Source organism: Canis lupus, chromosome 13, assembly GCF_048164855.1.
Source record: "Canis lupus baileyi chromosome 13, mCanLup2.hap1, whole genome shotgun sequence".
Taxonomy (NCBI): Eukaryota; Metazoa; Chordata; class Mammalia; order Carnivora; family Canidae; genus Canis; species Canis lupus.
The window spans coordinates 64,991,937-65,015,983 of NC_132850.1; the positions used below are offsets into that span (position 1 = coordinate 64,991,937).

Here is a 24,047-nt window from a genome sequence, read left to right on the forward strand (position 1 = left end):
CGCTGGCTATAGGAGCCCAAGCTCACATTGCCTCCATGCAGAGAGTGACGTATTGAAGTTCAGCTTCGCTGGCAGGCTCCTGACATCTCCCTGGTGAAAGTGGAATCATGCTTTCACTGCCTTGTTCCTTGCCTCTGAGTGGGGATATGTATGGACCTTCCCTACTAGGCCTTGCCCACAACAGGGAAGGGGGAAACAGGGTTCGCTCACACTGCTCTGTTGTTTTAGGATGAGGATGGGAGCTCAGCGGTCACAGGAATGGATGCGGGACAGCGTTGATTAGTCTCTTGTGAAAGGACTCGTCACCAACTCATTCTTTCTTACTAATGCTGTTTGAGGGAAGAGGTTCAGCATCCTCCCTCCTCAATACACACACACCAGGGAAGGGGGTAAAAGTGGGGTTCTAATTAGCTCCACCTCATACCGCCTTGTTTATTCGCATAGATGCTAGGTCAGGGAGTGGCTGGATGGTCCCAATGGCACCTGGAGATGGTGAAGTGAGGTCGTGATCAGCCTCTCCTCAGACTACAAGAGACAGTAAGAAAACTCAGTATCATGTCATTTCTCAAGTCACAAGTTTCCTATTGTTTTTGTGTTATGTCTAGTTGCTTTGGTTGCACAAAGGAAGACCAAGGAGGAATGGGACTGCTCTGTCTTTGACTTTTATTAAAAGAAAGGAAGATACGGACATGTTAGGAGAAGTTTAAGCCTATATATATATAGGCTTATATATGTATATATATACATTTTTTTTACATGAATCAGTAACTGGGCCAAGGGAAAGCTTCACTTCTTCATACGGTTATGATTTCATCAGTAACTAGTATGTGGCCTTTTTGTCATATATTATTAACCATATATGTATGGGTTTTTTATTTTTCTTTTTTTAAACATGGAACATTTCACAAATTTCCATGTCATCCTTCTATAGAGGCCATGCTAATCATCTCTGTATCATTCCAATTTTAACCTATGCAGTGCCAAAGCAAGCATAGTATGTTATTTCTTATGCCAGCATTTGCACCTATAATTTGTATTTATCAAAATACAAATTTTTAATAAATGGCTCTTATAGAAGATCCTTTATAGACCTAATGCCAACATGATTTTCTCCTCTCATAAGAAAAAGGAATAAATTATGGTGATAATAATGCTTCTCCAGTAAATCTCACAAGGGTCTCTGCACATGTTTCACAGAAAGAAAAATTTCACATTATTACAACAAATGGAGCATAAAAGAGTTCCTGTATAATCTTTTTTCATAAGTTGTTCCAAGTTACTTTTTAAAGTCTTTGCTAAAAGTCAAAAAGGAAACAAAGGAAGCTTCCATTAGACCCACCCCAAAAAGGTTAGATACAACTCCCTTTTAGCAGAATGACAGATTATAGGAAATAATCTTATTTTACCTCTAAAAATTAGGGAACCAGATTGGCTCAGTCATATGGAAAAAAAATCTTCATGTCTCCATCAGATTTATGAAACCACAATTAAAAGGTAGAAACTAATGTGACGTGACAATCTATTAATATTGTGTATCAGTGTTTTGAGTATAGAGGTCAGTAGAAATCACTTTAATTTCTAAGTATTTTGTGTTCAGCAATTGTTGCAGTGCACATTTTAAAATAATATGAATGGGTTTAGTCTGAAGAAATTGGAGTCTCCTAACATGGCACATGCAGGAATGGGTCAGTTCCAGGTAACAGAGTATTATTCCTTTATCTCCAGACAAAATGAACCACAGATTTATTTCTTTTTTTTAATAAAATAATTTTTATTGGTGTTCAGTTTACCAACATACAGAATAACACCCAGTGCTCATCCCGTCAAGTGCCCCCCTCAGTGCCTGTCACCAACTCACCCCCACCCCCGCCCTCCTCCCCTTCTACCACCCCCAGTTCGTTTCCCAGAGTTAGGAGTCTTTATGTCCTGTCTCCCTTTCTGATATTTCCCACACATTTCTTCTCCCTTCCCCTATATTCCCTTTCACTATTATTTATATTCCCCAAATGAATGAGAACATACAATGTTTGTCCTTCTCCAATTGACTTACTTCACTCAGCCACAGGTGTATTTCTAAGCCAATTAATATATGTATAAATAATATCATACAAAAGATTATCTTCAGTAAGACATAGATAGGAGAGAGCAGACCTTTAGCTCTGCTCAAGTTTAGAGCCTAAAATAGATTCAAAAACTATAATCTGAGGCTTAGATTATGGAGGGAAAGTTATTAAACATAAATTATTTATTATATATAAAATCCAGATGTGTGCAAATGGATTGAAAGATGTACAGACTTAATACAAAGAGACCAATGATAAATTGATTACACCCATTGTATTTATTTGTGGGTTTTCAGTCATTTATATACAATTAAAATCAAGCCAAATCACCAGCTATATTTTATTTTAAAGCCTCATGGGACTTATGCCAAAACTGTCATTCATATTTTTTTAAAAAGTAAGTCAAGATTACGAGATGGTAAAATATATATCTAAGTCATATAATCACATTTAAGTTAATTAGAGAAAATATATTTCTACTCCAGGATACTGTAATAGCTTTTTCTAGCCTTGATAGACTTTTACAAATTATGACAGCGAGGAGGAAAATGCTGAGAATGTCATATTTGTTTACACTTCTCGAAGTAAAATTTTTTCTTCGGTCACACACAAAAATCTTTGGATTTTCTCAATCAGTCCATAAACTAGTTGAAATATAAGCATTATTATTCAACTATCTAAAGAAGCCAAGATTAAAAAATATTAAATGACTTGTCTAAAGGTATTTATAAGAGAACATGACAGGTGTGATCACAATTCTGAATCCAAAGTGTTTGCTCTTTCCACTCCATCATATGTGTATTTCTGACAAAAAGTATGAGGATCATAAAATATGACTTGAAAAATGCCCATAGCAACATTTTAAGTGGTCTGGATAGTCTCTGTTTTTAAACTTCATCAAGTTTTTCAGAAAAGCTTTTACTCAATTGTTCAAATGCTAAGACCACGTTGTCGTCTTCATCTTCACATAGTTCACGCAAGGACACACTGTAAATGGAAACACACACACACAGAGAGCACACATTTTAGTGAGAGTCAGTATTTTAAGAAGGACTTTCTACAGGTAGGAAGAATTAAATAAATACCACTATATGATGTAATGTCAGCAAAATATGAAGAATACTGATAAATATATTTACCTTTAAAAAAACTTGTATAGAAAATAATAATAATAATAATAATAATAATAATAATAATAATAATATAACAAAAAAGTTCCCATGCACTTCCTCTTCATATCGATTAGCAAGAAGATTTTCAGGGCCACCAAATCCCATCTAACCTTCTCCCATCTCCCTTCAATAGCAGCAACACAAAGTCCCTTCCTTTTCTCCACACATTTCTTTGGAGTCTATTTTGTATTTTTTTGGCTACCGTGTCCAGTATATACTGAAATCCACAAGTAACTACTTCTATGAAAATCAAAATATTCCTTCCTTTACCTAGATATGTGAGAAAAAAATTTAAAACAGAATGTAATAAACAGAATAGTGTCTTTTATTTGTGTTCTAGGGACACCTGGGTGGATCAGGGGTTGAGCATCTGCCTTCTGCTCAGGGCATAGTCCCAGGGTCCTGGGATCGAGTCCCACATCAGTGTCCTTATTGTATTTTGAATAAATACAAAATCTTTAGAAAAATTTATTTGTGTTCTAATTCACAGAAATCTAGGACCATGTTAGTTTACATGGTAACAGAGAATTAAGGTGGCAGATGGAATTGAAGTTGCTGATCAGCTGACTTTGTGATAGAAAAATTATCCTGAAAAAAAAAAAGAAAAATTATCCTGGATTATCTGGGTGGGGGCAATATAGTCGAAGATTCTTGCGAGAGGGTTGGCAGGAGAGAGTTCATCAGAGTGATGCAATGTAAGACTTCCCTCACCATTGCTGGCCTTGAAGATGGAAGGGAACCATGATCAAAATAGTGCCAGCAGCCTCTAGAAGCTGTGGAAGACAATAAAGGAGATTCTCCTAAAGTCTCCAGAAAGAAATGAGCTTTGCCAACATCTTTACCGTAACCCAGTTAGACCCATTTCAGATTCAGGCTTCCAGGACTGCAAGAAAATAAATCTCTGCTGATTTAAACCATGAAGTTTGTGGTAGTTTGTTATGGCAGCAACAAGAAATGAATATGCAGGTGAAAAGAAAGGAGAGGAAATCCAAGAATGAACAGTGCAGCTGAGCTGATAAAGTACTGACCACAATCAGGATCTGACATTTCATCAGCCTTTTGCAATTCCTTATCTACCTTGGTTCCACTAGAGTTCCAAAATTTTTCCTAGTGTCTTCACTGACCTACTGCAGAGAATGACCAGATCTGTATCTATAACACTGAATTTCTTCCTAGTCATAGACCTATAATTATGACACTGACCATTTCCCCTCGAATGAATTCCCACAGGTATTACATGACATGTATAAATTCTAAGTCATTGTTTCTGGTTCTTGGTCCTCCTCAAGCTTCATCCTCACTTCTGTTTCTTACGTATCCTTAACTAAAATAGAAACCTCATTATCATTACCAGCTACATGAACTTTGACAATTTCTCTGAATTCTATCTCATAAATATTTCTCCAACCAACCATTCTTTTCTATCATTACTCTATTTCCTTAATTCAGATCCACACTCATTCTGACCTGCTTGGGTCTCATAGCCTTTGAGTCTCTGCCACGTATATAAACCAACCATATGCCATGGACCCATAGCATATTCATGCCTATATACTACCTATACATTATTCAGCATATTAAGTCCAAACTCCATGATATGAGAATTAAGACCCTTTCCAATGCCTGTCCAAATTGCCTTTAAAGTTGCTTTAAACAACTCAGTGTCTTTCCCCACCCCTGTGACAAGTCCCACATTCCCCATGCCAGTAGAATGAGATTGAAGCCTACGCCTGACATATCAGACCACCCTTTCTCATTTCTGTACATTGAAAACACTATTTCCTCCGCCCCATCCCTTAAGATCCTTTAAGGCTTAGTGAAAAAATTACTTCATTTGAAAATCCTTCTCTGAATCCAAGGTTGCCCCCATTATCTGTCATCCTACCCCTTATTGCCTTTGAAATAGTTTACAAGTCAGTTTCCGCACACTACACTGTAAGATTATGTTTAAAGCAGGGACAGATTTGTTGATTCTGTACATCTCAAATCCTTAGACGTATGTCTCAGACTAATAGTATTTCAATACATTTTAGATAAATGAATGAATGATATTCCTAGGAGCAGATTTTGAGATTAAACCAAAGTCTGTGGAGTTTCTTAGGGTACTCTTGAATAACTATGAGCCACTCAAGAAATACACTACCTAGAGGTGCTCAAGATAGTGAGCATTTCCCTCTGCTCTAGCATCCCCATAGTTTCATTCTCTGTATGAAACCTCCAAACAGGTCTGATTAATCTCATATCAAAAAATTAAAAAACAATGACCTGATACCAAGAGCTTCATGAAGAGATTCATGGTAAATTACATATGTGCATGTATGTGAAGATATATAATTTTAAAGTAAGTGTAGAAAAGGGAAAAACATAAAGTATTAAAGTATGTGTAGACTACAGGCTTTAGAAAGATGTATATTTAACCAGGCAATACTAGAAGGGCCTAATAATGGACCTTCTAAAAAGTCTTAGATGGAAGTATCCATATAAAGTTTAGAGTTGTCTGGGTCCCCACTGAGTCCCACATTCCCCATGCCAGTAGAATGGCAGGATAAAAAACAGGAAGCCAAATGGGAGACCAGACTGATAAAGGCTGGAAAAAACACTGTATAAAGCAAGAGAGTCTGGAATATGTAAGTTGATATAAACCAGAGACCTGGTGGAGCCCTAAGGGGCCTTCTGACGTATCATGTATCTCACCGACACTGGTTGTGAAAACTGAGAATACTGGGATCTAGGAATTCTTGAGGCTTTGGAACATTATCCTGCTGTTTGCAGTGCCTGAGGCTGGGGCTCTGATTTGAATGAAACCTTCTGTCAAATGGGATTTGGAATTAATCCTATTATAAACCAGTGCAACAGGGTGTTGAAGAGAAGCTCTGCAAAATGTTTGGGCAGTTGAAATTTGTCAATCTAACAAGCTCAGTGGCACTTTTAAGTATGAGGTCAATGTTTTTCAAATTACGGTTAAATTTTTGGAAAATCTGAAATCAATATTTAAAATATATAACATACATACCTGATAGATTTAATGGTAAGTGCAAAATCTTTCAACAAGTCATATGCAGCTCCTTCATGTAGCCTAAATAAAATATAATTTTGAAAATCAATAGTATGAAAACATTAAAGAACTTAATTCATACTGAAATGCTGGATTTGTTGATAATAAATTACTTTTGTCCATCAAGACATATTTACTAGAAATATTTTGCCACAAGTCCTAGATGATGATTCAATCAACAGGAATAATGATTATAAATTCAAAAGTCATACGTATCACAACCACACATAATCAATACACACAGGAGACTGATCATCTCAGGAGAAAATCAAAATAGGAAAATTGTAAGCTCAGGAGAGTGAATGGGAGCTGGAGAATCAAATGGAAAAAAAATCAAATGAATTATTTACTAATGTCACAATTTTATTTACAATAATGAGTCATATTTGAAAAATGATCAGACTCCCATCCAAGAGGGAAGATGGTAGTGGAGTAGAAAGACCCTAGGCTTGACTCATCCCATGAACACAACTACATAATGATAAAAACATCATAATATCCCAGAAAGCAACCTGAAGACTGACAGAAAAAACTCCACAAATCAAGGCAGACAAGAAACCACATTGAAGGTATGAAGAGCAGAGACGTTATTTGGGAGAGAACTGGATAATGGCCACTGCAGTGAGTAAGAGCCATGAAAGTGGAGCAGGCAAGACACAGACTAGCACACAGCGGAGTATACAGGGAAGATGATTTCCCATAGCAACTGGCTTGGAAAATGAGAGGGGTCAAATTTCATGAGTTCTTGCAACCAGTGAAGCTTAAAGCTTGGAATTTTAAAGGTCAGTGAGCTTGGCTCGGATACGGCCCAGGGTCATTAGAGCTACTTTTAGAGAGAAGGCAGGGCCAACAACCCATAGATATATAGCATGGAAACAGCAATTTGAAGAGTGCCTGTGGCACACAGTGGGGAGGTTATTTGCTCTTCTCAGAGCATGTCCCAGAGAGACAGTGCTCACAAGAGACCCCTCTGTGAACAAAGAAACTGGTCAGCACCACTTCCCTCCCCCGCCCCTCAGCATAAGCACAGGGCTACTTGCAGGAACCAGTACCCTGCCAGCACTCAGTACCTAACTTGTTTATGACAAACTCTGCACGTGCCATGCTCTGATGGAACCACCCTTCTGAGTCATACTTGCCTTAGTCCCAGCACTCTGGACCCTTTCTCCAGGAAGACCATCTCAAACCCCTTCCTACACTGCATCTCCCAACACAGGAGTTTTTCTGTATGAAGCTCAAAAACAGGAGAAGTAGCTGACTTTCCTAACACACAGTAGCTGATGCAAACTTATACAAAATGAGAAGACAGAGGAATGTGTCCCAAATGAAAGAACAGGATAAGGCCATGGCCAGAGATCTAAGTGAAACAGAGACTTTAAAGGAATGATCATAAAGATACACGCTGGACTTAAGAGTGGAAGACATGAGTGAGAACCTTAACACAGAGATAAGGAATAACACAGCAGAAATAAAGGGCTTGATAAATGAAATGACAAACATGCTTGATGGAATGAACAGCAGGATGGAGGAAGTAGAGGAATAAAGTAATGACCTAGACAACACAGTAATAAAAAGTAACCAAGCTGAACAAAAGAGAAAAAAAAATTATGCAAAATAAGAACACACTTAGGAACTCAGTGACTCTATCAAATGTAATGACATTCACATTATAGGAGTGCCTGGGTGGCTCAGTCAGTTAAGTGTCTGCCTTTGGCTCAGGTCATGACCTCAGGGTCCTGGAATCAAGCCCCATGTCCAGCTCCCCCACTCAGTGGAGAGTCTGCTTCTCCCTCTCCCTCTCTCCTCCCCATTTATGTCCTTTCTCACTCTTTTTCTCTCTATCTTCAAATAAATAAAATCTTTAAAAATTTTTTCACATTATAAAAGTCCCAAAAGTCCCAGAAGAAGAGAAAGAAAAGGGGACATAAATTTATTTGAAGAAATGATAGCTGAAAACTTCCCTAATCAGGGGGAGGAAAAACATATCCAGATCCAGAAGGCATAGAGAATTCCCAACAAAATCAACAAAAGTATATCCACACTAAGACATAACTAAAACACCAAAATACAGTGATTAAAAAATAAATAAAAGCAGCAAGGCAAAATAAGGCAGTTATATACAGGGGAAACTCCATAAGGCTATCAGGGTTATTTTGGTTTTTTGTTTGTTTGTTTGTTTGTTTGTTTGTTTTGCAGCAGAAATTCTCCAAGCAAGAAGAAAGTGGCATGATATATTCAAAATGCTGAATGGGGAAAAAAAAACTTGCAGCCAAGAACACCGTATCTAGCAAGTCTATCATTCAGAATAGAAAAAGAGATAAAGTTTCTCAGACAAACAAAAATTAAAGCACTTCATGACCACTACACCAGTCCTTCAAAAAATATCTTTGAGGGGAAATGAAAAACCAAAAGTGACAGTATGAATGTACAAACACAAAAGCAAAAGAAACGAATCTTTTTGTAAAATACCAGCCAAGGAACTCACAAAATAAAAGTATGTAAAATAAGACACCACATATCTAAAACATGGAGAGGAGGGGAGTAAAGAATAGGCTCACACCTAAAGGACCATCAACTTAATATAGACTGCTATATGCAGAAGATGTAACCTAATGGTAACCAAAAATCAAAAACCACTAATAAATACGCAAAGAATAAAGAGAAAGAAATCCAAATATATCACTAACGAAAATCAGCAAACTATGAAAAAGAGAAAGACAAGAAAGGATCAAAGAAAATCTTCAGAAACAACCACAAAACAAGTAATAAAATAGCAATAAATGCATACCCACCAATAATTACTTCGTATGTAAATGGACTAAACACTTGAATCAAAAAACACAAGGTGACAGAATGAATAAATAAATAAATAAAATAAAAGACTCAACTATATGCTGCCTAGAAGAACATTTTAGCCCTGAAGACACCCACAGATTGAAAGTGAGGGGATGGAGAAACATTTATCATGCAAATGGATGTCAAAATGGAGGTCAGAAAGCCAGACTAGCAGTACTTACATTGGACAAACTAGACTTTAAAGCAAAGACTGTAACAAGAAACAAAGAAGGATGCTATATAACCATAAAGAGGACAATCCAACAAGAAGATATAACAATTGTAAATATTTACACACCCAACATGGGAGCACCTAAATACATAAAGTAGTTAATAACAAACATAAAGGAAACTAATTGATAATAACACAATAATAGTAGGGGACTTTAACATCCCACCTACATCACTGGACAGATGATCTAAACAGAAAACAACAAGGAAACAATGGTTTTAAATTACACACTGGACCAGATGAACTTAACAGATATATTCAGAACATTTCACCTTAAAACAGCAGAATACACATTCTTTTCCAGTTCACATGGAATATTCTTCAGAACAGATCACATAATAGGCCACAAAACAACCCTCAACAAATTCAAAAAGATCCAAATCATACCATACATCTTTTGTGGCCACAACCCTAAGAAACTAAGAATTCAATCATAAGAAAAATCTGGAAGAACCACAAATACATAGAGGTTAAATAACATGCTACAACACAATGAACAGGTCAACCAGGAAATCAAGCAATAAATTTTAAAAAAATTGAAACAAATGTAAATGAAAACATAATGGTCCAAAACCTTTGGGATGCAGCAAAAATGATTCTAAGAGGGAAGTTTATAGCAATACAGGTCCACCTCAATAAGTAAGAAAACAAACTCTCAAATAAAAAAAAAACTAACATTATACCCAAAAGAGAACAAGAACAATAACCAAAATTGTTCTTTAGCAAAAGAACAATAAGCAAAACCTAAAACCAACAGAAAGAAGGAAATAATGAAGATTAGAGCAGAAATAAATGATATAAAAACTAAAAGACAATAGAACAGATCAATGTAACCAGAAGCTGGCTCTTTGAAAAAATATCAATAAAATTGATAAACCTTTAATTACAAATGAGAGGGGAGACATAACTACCAACACAACCAAACTACAATTATAAGAGAATATTATGTAAAACGATATGCCAACAAATTAGACAACCTGAAAAAAATAACTAACTTCTAAATTCCTAAAAGTATAAAATGTACCAAAACTAAAACAGGAAGAAATAGAATATTTGAATAGACTGCATATCAGTAAAGAAATCAAATTAGTAATAAAGAAAATGCCAACAAACAAAAGTCCAAGACCAGATAGCTTCACAGGCAAACTGTACCAAGCATTTAAAGAGTTAATACCTAGTCTCAAAATATTCCAAAACATAAAAGGGGTTAAGAAAACCTCCAAATTCATTCTCTGAGGCCAGCATTGCCCTGATACCAAAACCAAATAAAGATACCATAAAAAAGAGAATGATAGACCAATATCTCTGATGAACATAGATGCAAATATCTTCAATAAAATACTAACAAACCAAATCCAACAATATACTTAAAAAATGATAATTTACCATGATCAAGTGGGATTTGTTCCTGGGTTACAAGAGCGGTTCGATATCCACAAAGCAACCAACATCACATAAATAAAAGAAAGGATAAGAACCATTTGATCATCTCAATAGATGCAGAAAAAGCATGTGACAAAGTACAACAACCATTCATGATAAAAACCCTCAACAAAGAAGGTTTAGAGGGAACATACCTCAACATAAAAAGGCTGTACATGAGAAACCCACAGCTAAAATCATCCTCAGTGAGGACAAACTGAGAGCTTTCCCTCTAAGGTCAGGAACAAGACCAAGCTGTCCATCCTCACCACCTTCTTCCACATAGTCCTGGAAGTCCTAACCACAGCAATCAGACAGCAAAAACAAGTAAAAGGCATCTAAATTGGTAAGGAAGAGGTAAAAACTTTTACTATTTGCAGATGATATGATACTATATATAGAAAACTGGAAAGACTCCACTAAAAATCTGCTAGAACTAATAAATGAATTCAGTAAAGTCACAGGATACAAAATCAATGCACAGAAACCTGTTGCATTTCTATCCACCGATAATGAAGCAGCAGAAAGAGAAATTAAGGAATCAATACCATTTACAATCGCACCAAAAACGAGATACCTAGGAATAAACCTAACCAGAGAGCTGAAAGACCTGTACTCGGAAAACTATAAAATGCTGATGAAAAATGACACAAAGAAATGGAAAGACATTCCACGCTCATGGATTGGTAGAAAACATATTATTAAAATGTCTATATCACTCAAAGCAATCTACAGATTTAATGCAATCCCTATCAAAATACCACCAGCATGTTTCACAGAGCTGGAACAAACGATCCTAAAATTTGTGTGGAGCCACGTGGGACTCTGAATACAGCAAAGCAACCTTGAAATAGAAAAGCAAAGCTGAAGGGATCCCAATTACAAACTTTAAGTTACATTATAAAGCTGTAATGATGAAGACAGTGTTACTGGCATAAAGTAGACATATAGATCAATAGAAAAGATACAAAACCCAGCAGTAAACCCAAAATTATATGATCAATCGATCTTCTACAAAGCAAGAAAGAATATCCAATGGAAAAAAGGTAGTCTCTTCAACAAATGGTGTTGGAACAACTGGACACCATATATTCAGAAGAATGGAACTGGAAGGGGCACCTGGGGGGCTCAGTCAGTGAGGTGTTTGCCTTCAGCCCTGGTCATGATCCAGGGATCCCAGGATCGAGCCCTACATGGGCTCCCTGCTCACCGGAGAGTCTTCTTCTCCCTCTCCCTCAGACCCTCGACCTGTTCCTTCCCTCTCTCTCCCTTTCTCAAATAAATAAAATCTTAAAAAAAATGAAACTGGAAAATTTCATCATACCATATACAAAAGTAAATTAGAAATGGATTAAAGACCTAAATGTGAAACCTGAAACCATAACAATTCTAGAAGAGAACACAGACAATAACTTCCCTGACCCTGGATGGAACAACTTTTTTCTAGATTAGTCTCCTGAGGTGAGGGAAATGAAAGCAAACATAAACTATTAGGACTACAAAATAAATACCTTGAGGGGCACCTGGCTGGCTCATTTGGTAAAATGTAGGATTCTTAATCTCAGGTTCATGAGTTCAAGCCTCATGTTGGGCATGGAGCCAACTCAAAAAAAGAAATTAAAAAAAAAAAAAAGTAGCTTCTGCAATGAAGGAAACAATTAACAAAATGAAAAGACAAGCCCAGGGGATGGTAGAAGATATTTGCAAATGACATATCTGATAAAGGCTCACAACCACAATATATAAAGTATTTATAAAACTCAATACCCAAAAAAACAGTCCATTAAAAAATGGCAGAAGGTCTGAAAGGACATTTCTCCAAGGAGGACGTACGGATGGCCCACAGACACGGGGAGATGCTTATCATTACTTGCCATCAGGGAAATGCAAATTAAAATCATAATGAAAAAAAATAAAATAAAATCATAATGAGATATCACCTCACACCTGGCAGAATGGCTAAAATAAAAAACACAAGAAACAGCAGGTGCTGGTGAGGACGTGGATAATGAGTAAACGTCCTGCCCTGTTGGTGGAGTGAGGCCTGGTACAGCCACTGTGAGAAAAAGGAGTGTGGAGCTTCCTCAACAGGTTAAAATTAGAGCCACCCTGCTCTCCAGCAATCACACTCCTGGGTATTTATCCAAAGAAAACATAACCCTGATTCAAAGGGCTACATGCACCCTCATGTCTATAGCAGCATCACTTACAACAGGCAAGATGTGGAAGCAGCCGAGTGCCCATCAACCGCGAATGGATAAAGAAGAGGTATATGTATATAGATATATAGGTAATACTGTATTATTATATATCATATATATTTAATGAAATATTATCCAGTCATAAAAAATGAAATCTTGCCATTTGCAATGACATGGGTGGAGCTAGACAGCATAAAGCTAAGTGAAATAAGGCAGCCAGAGAAAAACAGATACCAAGGGCTTTCACTGCTCTGTGTAATTTAAGAATAAAACAAACCAGCGAAGAGAAAGAGAGAGAGATCACATCACAGAGAGAGGCAAACCAAGAAATGGAGTCTTAACGATAGAGAACAAGCGGATGTTTACCGGGGGATGGGTGGGGGGTTGGGTAATGCGTGAAATGGGTGATGGGGATTAAGGAGGGCACTCGTCATGACGAACACAGAGTAATTAAAATAAAAACTTAAAAAAAAGAGTAAAATCCAGTGAGTGAGCTGTGAAATACAAAACAAGCAAACCCCAAAATATCAAACATTTCTCTAGTGTCCCGAGTTTTAAATCCTTTAATTCAATAAAGACCGTTCAAGATTTTATGTAAAATGTCTATTGAATTCCTGGTTACTGTGAAGAAGGTCCCTCCCACATCTATATGCTCAGTGTCTGGGCCAATTTCTCTATTCTCGGGTAAATCCAAGAGGGTTCACCCCGCCTTACTGTTTTGGAAAATGATTTCCTTGCCAAAGCGCTAAAACAACTGCCCTATGCTCAGTCCTAAGATGAGTCATAGGCCTTTTTATATGCTTTTCTCAGATAATGGTGAGTATCGCATTGTTTGTTATTCTTTGTCAGTTTTAAAATATCTTATATTGAATAAATAGGATGTTAACAAATAAAAACACATCTGTGAACGTATAGAAACATAATCGTAGGGGACATCTCTGGGTCAAGCGAGGGTGTCTAAGTCCCCAGATTTTGCCGGTAAGCCACAAACAAAAATAACACAAAGTTTGTTTTTCTCTCTCATCATTGATCTGCAGGGAAAAAGTTCCAGTATATTATTTAGCATGATTCAACTCTACTTAAAATCATAAAAAGCTTTGCCTAAAATTCATTAGGTTCATCCACAAGGTATAAGATGTAGAGACGGATACAGCAATGGAACTGGAGGTGGAGGTAGCAAGGAGAGAGGAAGACGGGGCCAGAGACACAAACGCAGACGTGGAGACAGAAGGAGAGCAAGATTCTAAGTGGTGGAGAAGAGAAGGGGGATAAGCCCACCTGTTGTCCTGGACTAGTCCAGTCAAGGAGCCATGTTTGTAGAAATCAAGTGCATAAGCGTTGAGTGGCATTCTTCTTCCTTGGTTGTCAAATGTCTGCGACCACAGCACAGGAGCCCGACTGTGATCGATGCCAATTGTGCGCAGAACGACCTAAAGAAACACAACTCTTCTCGTTATTTGCGTGCAAAGAAAGTCTCCGATCTCTGACACCGAGCTGTGAACTTCCTTTCTGTACTCGGCCTTCTTGAAGCACACTCTTCACCATGAAGGCAGAGGGTGTCTTCCGTACACAGTGGGTTGGTGGCGTCCTGAAGCAGGCCTACGGGGTGACTTGGTACCGCCCGTGAACCTACTGCCTCAGAGCACGCGGACACTTCCAACCACCCAGCCATGAGAATCACAGCAAGGCTCACTAGAAAACAAAGGCTAATTTTATTTTTTTTATTATTATTATTATCCTAATTGGCCTAAGAGATACCTTGTAAACGGAGTATCAGAGAACCAGTGCCTTTTCTGTCTGAAGAGTTCGACTGAACGACTCTACCAATCACAAAAACCCAACCACCACCAGGATAAAAAGGAAGATATAGGGGAAAGAGAAGAAAGATAAGAATAGGAGGTACACAAGTCACTCGCTTTTGATGTCTGCTTATTTTACAACTATACGGGGTCAATGAGAACTACTCCGATACACTGATCGGTACAACTTTCCAAACGGTTTGGTAGTAGCATGAAAGCTCTTTTATTATTAAGAGTTTCTTGGAATATTCTTATTCTCGCACGATCTAGAAAACTGTTGTGACCTCAAAAATCCAGAAGATTTTACATTCAAGGGGAAACTGCCACGCACGTGTACTAGACATTTGTGGCAGCGCATTTGTAACAGTGAAGACTAGAAACAAACAGTTTCTAAGAAGAGAATAGATCAACGGCTCTGAAATACTGTGAAGTAGTAAAAATAAGATAGAGCTTCATGCGACCACGTGGACGGATCTTGGGAGCATGGAGTTGAGTCCAGAAAACAGAAACAAGAAATGCAGGAGACTGCAGTAAGGATTCCTTTGCTTTTCATACAAAAGCAGCAAATATAAAAAGCGACTTTGGAATATGATGTTTTGTAAAGAATTAAAGAACACAAAATTCAGGATAATTGACATCCAGGCAAAAGAGGGGAGACAAGAGAATAAAATGGAGGAGGAGCCCATGGGTGTTGAGTCCGTGAGTCTTCATTTTAGTTTTATGCTTTGCAGCTTATCGATGCGTGATTTAAAGATATCGTGAATGTCTATTTAACATTGAATTAAAAGGTAACGACCAATAAAAGCAAAAGAATCTTGAGAGTACTAGGATACTAGTAAAGTGAAATTGTATGTAGTGAGTGGGGTAAGGCAAAGGGCGTGCTGTCATCGAGGAATACTCTGGAAATCTTCATCAGTGCAGGATGCTTCAAAATAAATGAACTAGAACCACGCTCTTCCCTAGCGCACCATCAGGAACAACGAAAGGCCCGTCTTAGTTCATTCCCTGCACCTTAAAGATCTCTTCTAATTGATGGTGACTGCACAGCAACAGGACATAGACATTTTATCCTATTAAAACTGTATCAAGTCCCTCCAAAACTCGAGGGGGAAATTTGCATATGGAAAGGAGCCAAAAGTTAATGGTAGGTACTGACCATCCGTTAAGTTAATTGTAAAATAGAGAAAAAGGGAAATTATAATACTTAACAAAATGCCTTGTTTTCCATGTGATTAGCTGCAAACGTCTTATATAAGTAATTCATTGTAATTATAGATATAAAATACAAGGGAAAAAACCTTCATAAAGTCATTGATCTTACAAGCGGGGCTCAGTCCGCTCTTATTTCTATGCAAAAATTCCACATTCCGTAAGACACCGTTCGTTCGACGAGGGTAAAGAACTAGCCTGAGAGCTTCCCCTAGGCCCTGAGCAGTGGTCTCAGGTTCATTTTTAAACCATGTACATGATCAGTGAAAAAAAAAAATTCTTTCTCATCTCTCCTTTCATAAATGCTTTTCTCTCATCTTATAAAACAAAAAGCTTCCTCAGACTTACGTGGGGTTTGAAAACGTACAGGGTAGCCACAAAGAGCAATATTGCTTTCCTAATGAGAAAGTGGATGACTTTAAAGGCTACATAAGAAGTGCATTTTTCCCTTTTAAATTAGGTTGCTTCCAATTCCTTGAATTCAACAAAATTAAAGTGGCTCTAATTAAGTTGCTAATTAAAAGAACATTAAAAATATATTTGTGATAATAGACTGCTAGGTGACTTGAGACAAACAACTCAGAAGGAATCAGAAGAATTGTGTATCACTGGCATAACGAAAGTTGTTCAATTCTAAGCTACTTATCTATTTGAATAAGGTTTCTCAACATTCAAATTGAAATTCGGTGATGGAACCCTGTTTCATTCTGAAAATAAGTAAATATTCATTCTTAGTTATATGGACTAATTTATAAATAGTTTCAGCCACTGCATTAATACATATATTTCTAATACAATATTAATTTTATTTTTAGTAATCCTCATAATCCGTATTATATTTAAGTTTCTGTAATTAACAGAAAATAACCATTAAATTGAAATTGCATACTATTTAAGCTTAGAAATGGATAGGGTGGCTTGGTGTTTAAAAATATATTAATTACATTATGTGAGGGAATGTATGATCTAACTCCAAGAGAAAAGAACTGTCCCAAATTTTAAGTCATTAGAAATTTTATTCTTGACTGTTTTTAATTTTATAATTAAGTCATTAGAAATTTTATTCTTGACTGTTTTTAATTTTATAATTAAGTCATTAGAAATTTTATTCTTGACTATTTTTAATTTTATAATTATGGGTATCCAAATGCTTCAGTATTCATATTCCATTTTATTCATTAAAAATGATATGATGGCATTATTTTAACATATCAACATTTATCTGAAGCTGGAAATTATATCATTAGAAATTATTTGAATTTGTGATAAAAATGTATGTGTCCATTTAAAATGCACAACAGTCAGGACTCCTGGGTAACTCAGTGGTTTAGCGCCTGCCTTCAGCTCAGGTCGTGATCCTGGGGTCCCGGGATTGAGTCCCTCATCGGGGTCCCCACGGGGAGCCTGCTTCTCCCTCTGCCTGTGTCTCTGCCTCTCTCTGTGTGTCTCATGAATAAATACATAAAATCTTTTAAAAAAATAAAATAAAATGCACAAGGGTCAACTTAGTTTCTCAAAATTCTTTTAGGTAGACTATTTTACATAACAGAGGACAGACTGACTTGAGATGAGAATGGAATTGAGACACTAGTGTCTAACCGTATCAAATATCACGAAACTTATTTTTTTCACAAACTGTGTTAAAATATGCATTAAATTCCTACAAGATTCCAGCATTCAGTGGATTATCCAGCATGTTCCCAATGTGCTAGTTCTCTGTACTCCACTTTGGACATCAGTGATCCAGAATATATATATGGGATTTGTGGCCTCTGTAGCAATACTGGGAAAGCCCGAAGATAGTTTTAAGTGCTTTATGCATAGCAAACTTGCATCAACCTATAAAGACAGAAGAAAAGCTGGGAATTCTGTATAATGGAGCAGGGTTCCTCAGGCCAACACGGAAAAAAAAAACAGAAATCCTACAGGGCTCAAGAGTACCATTTCCTGGATATTTCTGTTCATACACCTGGAATTTTTGTTTTTCAATTTGCGAAATATCAAATCCTTCTTAAACAGCCTAGAAGTTTAAATCTAATTCTTTCTTAAAGATCTTTTATTTATAAACCCCATCTCTACTTACATGGTTTGGAGTATTTGGTTGAAGCAAATCACTATCAGAGTTTCCAGAGAGACAAACAAATGGAGAAATTGCTACTCTTCCTTCTTTGCAGCTCATCAAGTGAGACACAAGTTCAGAGTCCTCACATTCCTTTCCTGTGAAATCTGGTCATAATAGATTGGGATAGATCAGTTTTTTTAAAAACCAGCCAAATTGGTAAGCTTCATGCACATACTCTAGGCCATGCTACAGAGGGAGTCATTCCGCGTGGCAGGACCCGTATCAGACTGGATGGGATATATCACGTAAAGTGAGCAGCATGTCTTGGCACAGAATACACTCAGTAACGGTTAGCTATCAATACGTCATCAATATCATAAAATTTTGTATTATATTTGAGTTCCTTGATCAACAGGCAATAAAAGACTACATTTAAATTGCAATGCTAACATAGAATTATTGTTATTACCTTGGTGCTTTTTCCCCCCACAATCCTTCCAGACAGGGTATTCCAAGAGGCCACTATCACTAGGTTTGAAAATGGCATATTAACAAGAAATATTTTTTTCCATTCCTGCTCTTTTTGTTAAAGATTTTATCTATTTATTTGGGGGAGAGTGAGAGAAAGAGAGAGAGCACGAGCAGGAGGAAGGGCAGAGGGAGAAGCAGACTCCCCACTGAGCAGGGACCCTGACTCAGGTTATGATCCCGGACTCCGCACCCCCATGAGGGACTCTGGGATCACCACCTGGGCTGAAGAACAGACGCTTAACTGACTGAGCCACTCAGGTGCCCCCTCTGTTCCTACTCTTAAAAAGTCCCGGATTATGCACCCGAAGTTGGCTCTGATTTGTAATGAAGGCACTGCCATTTGGCCTTCTCTGGGATGCTCACAATGTTCCACTGCTCCCGTCTGCTTTTGTCCACGCTGCTTCCCACTTTAATAAGGTCCAGGAAGTAATAGGCTCCGCTTCCTTTACTTTTTCCAATTGAGGATGTTAGGGTTTAATGAAAGTGGGAAATTACTTCCCATGGCTCAACCCTTTCCTTTTATCCCAGCCAGCTTTTCCTGTTTACTTTCCCCTAGAAGATTTCTATCCAATAGCTTATGAAAAATAAGAGCAAAGATTAATGCATTTACTATGTGCTAGGTACCATTTTAAGATGCTCATATATATTAACTGAATTATTTAAAACTTACCCCAACGAGGTAAGTAACGTTATTTTCTTTTTTTTATATATCTTGAGAAAATTGAAGTATGAATATGGGTTATTGAAATAATATGGAATATTGCCCGAGGTCTCACTGCCAGGAATAGCAGGACCAGAGTTTGGGCCCAGGTAACCTGCCAAGAGTCTATATGTTATTTCCTCTCAAGAAAATGAGCGATAGAATGATATCTCACTTCTGTTCATCTCATAAATATCCTTACTGTTTGTCAGGCTTGCCCCAAAAGCAACCTTTAATCAAGATGGTTTATAAATGACTCTAGTTTCATTCTCTGTTGCCCTTTACACTTCTAATAACCAAGGGTTAAAAAAAAAAAATAATAATAATAATAATAATAATAACCAAGAGTTTGTTTCTTGGGGAAGCAAGAAGAATCTCCTTATTTTAAGGCAGACTGATCTTTCTCAGGCTCTACTAGTTCTCTGGGAAAAAATATTCTTAGGAAGATAATATTTTCTTTAAATTGTTCCACAGTGGAGCTAAGATATACTTACTTATTTTTGACAATGGGAGTTGATATTCCTGTTTCATATCAGCCAACTTGGCAACATTTAGTAGGAAGGAGGCAAATTCCTTTGTAACATTCATGTTATACTCATGTAAAGCATCATTAAAATCCTCCGGGAGATCCTCAAGGAACACCTAAATCATCAGGGAGATCATTAAAAACACTGGAAGGCCAAATATTCTTTTTAAAAGAGAGCTCTATATACCTTCCTTGAAAACTGAAACTTTGGAAGAATGGTAAAGAACACTGCAATACAATTCTGTAGTTACCTCTTTATTTAATAATGTAATTGTTTCATCCCTTCATCCATGAAATTGAGGTAAAATTCATTTTTCGTTTCTATTATACATTTATGAAAACTTGTATTTTCACTCTTAAAAATTTACTTTCACACTAATTAATCAACACCACCTTTTTTAAAAAAAGTTTTTGTTTAAATTCCAGTACAGTTAACATACAGTGTGATATAGGTTTGAAGTGTAGAGTGTAGTGATTCAACACTTCCATACAATACCCAGTTCTCACAGTAAGTGCACTTTTTATATTATTGTAGGAAAATTTTTAAAATAATTGAACACATTTCTTTAATAGATACCAGACACAGGACTTTTTTTTAATCTTCCTTGGTTAGTTTTGGAGGTTGCATTTTGTAGGACTTTGCCCATTTTGTCCAAATAATCAAATGTACTGGCATGAATTATTCATCATATCCTCATTTGTTCTTTTTGATATTCAAAGTAAGATCTGTAGTAATGTCCCATTTTCTTTCCTGATATTTGGAAAATTCATCCTGTTAGATTTTCTATTTGTTTTGTTTTCCTAGCTTCTGAAGCTGAAAAATTAAATCACTGATTTTTTTTCACCCTTTATTCTTTTCTAAGATATGATTATAAGGCTATCAATTTTGCTCTAATCATTGTATGAATTACATCTTGTATGTGTATGTTTCTTTTATTATTTTTTAAATAAAATATTTTATAATTCCATTTCATTTTTGTCCTATATGTATTTTTTCTTATTTTAATTTTTAAATTTTCTTTTTTTTAAGAATTCTACTTATATTTAAAAGGTATTTATCACAGTAAGCATTACAAGTACAATTTTTTAAAAAATCAGTGTTAAAAGGCTTACTCAACTACATGAATCTGTCTAATTTTCAGGAAGTTAAGGTGTTTCTGATTCTTCTGGTATTTACCTGGAATATCTCATTTTCTATCATTTTACTTTCAATCTTTCTGGGACCTTATAGCTAAGATGTGAATTATATAAACAGCATATAATTGTTGGGGTTTTTCTTAATAAAATAAAAAAAAAGTATTTTACCTGAAGTATTTAGCACATATATATTCAATGTACTTATTTATACAGTTGAGATTATATATACTATTTTAGTATTCAGTTTCTGTCTGGACCATATATTACATATTATTTTGTCTAGTTTTTATCTTTTTAGTGATCAAATGTACCGGCATAAATTATTCATAATATCCTCATTTATTCTTTTTGATATTCACAGTAAGATCTGTAGTAATGTCCCATTTTCTTTCCTGATATTTGTAAAATTTACCCTGCTAGATTTTCTATTTGTTTTGTTTTCCTAGCTTCTTAAGCTGAAAAATTAAATCATTGATTTTTTTCACCCTTTTCTTCTATTAACACTTATTTGTACACTATTTTAGAAGATAATTGATGCATTATGATGTCAAAACTATTATAAAATATATTTTTAATTTTTACAATTCTTAATACTGTAAGAACGTTAAAATACTCAAATATATTTACCCTTCCCAACACTTGTATTATGACTGTCATGCATTTTAGTTATGTATGCATATTATAAATTCCATAATACATTATAATTATTTTTAGATACAGTAGATATTTATTTATATCTACCCACACATTATCCTTTCTAGTGTGCTTCATGCCCTGTTACATTTACAAGTTTAGATTTTTTTGTCTGCCTAAAGTATACGATATTTCTTTTAGCACATACAGCAAAACCTGTTAGAACTAATAAGCAATATCAGCAAAGTTGGAGAATACAAAATCAACATTAAAAAATAGTTGTGTTTCCAAAAAAAAAGTTGTTTCTACATACTAAGTAAGTACCTGAAAATAAAAATAGGACAATCTCATCTGTAATATATCAAAAAAAATAAAGTATTTAGGTATCAACTTAACCATGGAAGTGAAAGACCTCTACACTGAAAAGCATAAAACACTGATGAAAGAAATTATAGCAGACACAAATTATGCAAATATATGTCATATTCATGATTGGAAGAATAATTACTATTAAGATGTCAAAACTATCCAAATTGATCTACAGATTCATTGCAATTCCTATCAAAATCCCATGGCATTTTTAACATAAACATAAAAAACAATCTCAAAAATCATATGGAATCACAAAAGACCTTGAATAGTCAAAATGATCTTGAGGGGAGAAAAACAAAGCCAGAGGCATCACATTTCCTAGTTTCAGAATAGATTACAAAGCTACAGTAATTAAAACAGTATGGTACCAGCATAATGAAAGACATAGATTGATGGAACAACAGAATAAGTCCAGAAATAAATCCACATGTATATGGTCAACAGATCTTTGACAAGGGTGCCAAGAACACACGATAGGAAAGGATAATTTCTTCAACAAATGATTTTGGCAAAATTTGGCATACACGTGTAAAAGAATGAAATTGACCCTTACCATACACTGCACATAAAAACAAACTCAAATTTTAAAGACTTAAATGTAAGACTTGAAACTATAAAATTCATAGAAAAAAAATACGGACATTATATTTTTCAGAATTGAAAAATATACTTAAATGTAAGACTTGAAACTATAAAAGTCATAGAAAAAAATACAGACATTATATTTTTCAATACTGAAGTTTCCATTTAATTATATGGTAAAATTCTAATTATCTGGTGAAATTCTCTATCTTTTCATAAATTTTGTCTATCACTTCTCCTATTTTCTTGAACATATTAATCATACTTATATTCTTTGTTTCTTAATCCCAATATCTGAATTATCTGTGTATCTACTACTATTGCCTGCTCTTCTTCCTGCCAATTGGTCATACAGTCTTGCTTGCTTATTTACTTTTTAGTTCTGGGGCTTTTTTTTTTTTTTTTCACCATAAATTTTTAGGACTTGATAGGATTTAAATGATGTTATCTTCCACCAGAGTGAGTTTTCCCATTTTTGTGTTTGGTTATGTGATTAAAATGTGATCACTCCAATCCAAGTAGAGATTAAAGTGATATTGTTGGTATTGTTTTCCAGTTTTATTAAGTTTCAGTTGATACCTGATTTATATATTTTTAATTTTTTTTTAAAGATTTTATTTATTTACTCATGAGAGACACAGAGAAAGAGGCAGAGACACAGGCAGAGGGAGAAGCAGAGTCCCCACAAGGAACCCAATATAGGACTTGATCCTGGGACTCCAGGATCACGCCCTGGGCCAAAGGCAGATGTTCAACCACTGAGCCACCCGGGCGTCCCAAGTCTATACCTGATTTAACTCTGTTCCTGGGTCATGACCCTCTTGGGACTTTGAGTATGAGGCTGGTGGGTCTCGTTTACTCAGTCCTAAAAGATTCCCAAAGATCCACCTCTTTCCTACAGAGCTTCCTAACCTTTTACATCTTCCGGCTCTAAAAGTCTTCAAAAATGTCTTGAGAGGAATACAAGCCTGTGAATAAATGCAGAACCTTCCTTCTAGTGGGTTTTTACTTAATAAATGCCACAAGACTAGAAACAATTTGGTGTAGTAACCTAACATTTCATGCAGATCTGATGCTCAGTGAACGTTCTCAGTAAACTCATAGAAACCCCGTCTCCTCAATTTCTGTCACTCCAGCCCCATGTGGTCACTAAAAGCTTTAATAACTTTTTTTTTTTTTTTGATCTCATAGGAGAGGCTCTCTGAATATGCTAAGTACAATTGTCAAACCCTGTCCAGAATCAACAAATCCTTTGGGAGAAAACCATGATTAGAGATTCCCATCACACCATTAGTAAGTTCTTGCCATTTTATAATTTAGCCAGCCGAATCCTCATTGTTTCCACAGCTCTCTGTCTCAATACGAATGATAACCACTCACTACATCCTACTTGGAAGTGCACAAATTTCCAATAACCTTTAAATAAAAGAGAAAGAGACAGACAGCGAGAGAGACAGGAGATGTCCATGCAAAACATTTCTTTATTGTATATTTTTAATATCTTTTTCCTTGTAAG

General features: G+C 36.0%; 1 protein-coding gene and 1 non-coding gene across 2 annotated transcripts in view; both read right to left on the minus strand.

The window, feature by feature from the left end:
* Window positions 1–886: 886 nt before the first annotated feature.
* Window positions 887–991, minus strand: LOC140603304 (U6 spliceosomal RNA). Its single transcript, XR_012006301.1, has one exon. It is a non-coding gene; the product is annotated as a U6 spliceosomal RNA (small nuclear RNA).
* A 1,331-nt stretch (window positions 992–2,322) lies between these two features.
* Window positions 2,323–24,047, minus strand: part of DDX60 (DExD/H-box helicase 60) — a 140,549-nt gene continuing 118,824 nt past the window's right edge. The window contains exons 36-40 of the mRNA XM_072773853.1: window positions 19,776–19,923; window positions 18,072–18,214; window positions 14,259–14,410; window positions 6,249–6,311; window positions 2,323–3,050 (exon numbers count right to left, since the gene is read on the minus strand). Coding sequence (XP_072629954.1) covers window positions 2,951–3,050; window positions 6,249–6,311; window positions 14,259–14,410; window positions 18,072–18,214; window positions 19,776–19,923 — 606 coding nt within the window. The 3' untranslated portion in view covers window positions 2,323–2,950. The remainder of the gene's footprint in view (window positions 3,051–6,248; window positions 6,312–14,258; window positions 14,411–18,071; window positions 18,215–19,775; window positions 19,924–24,047) is intronic.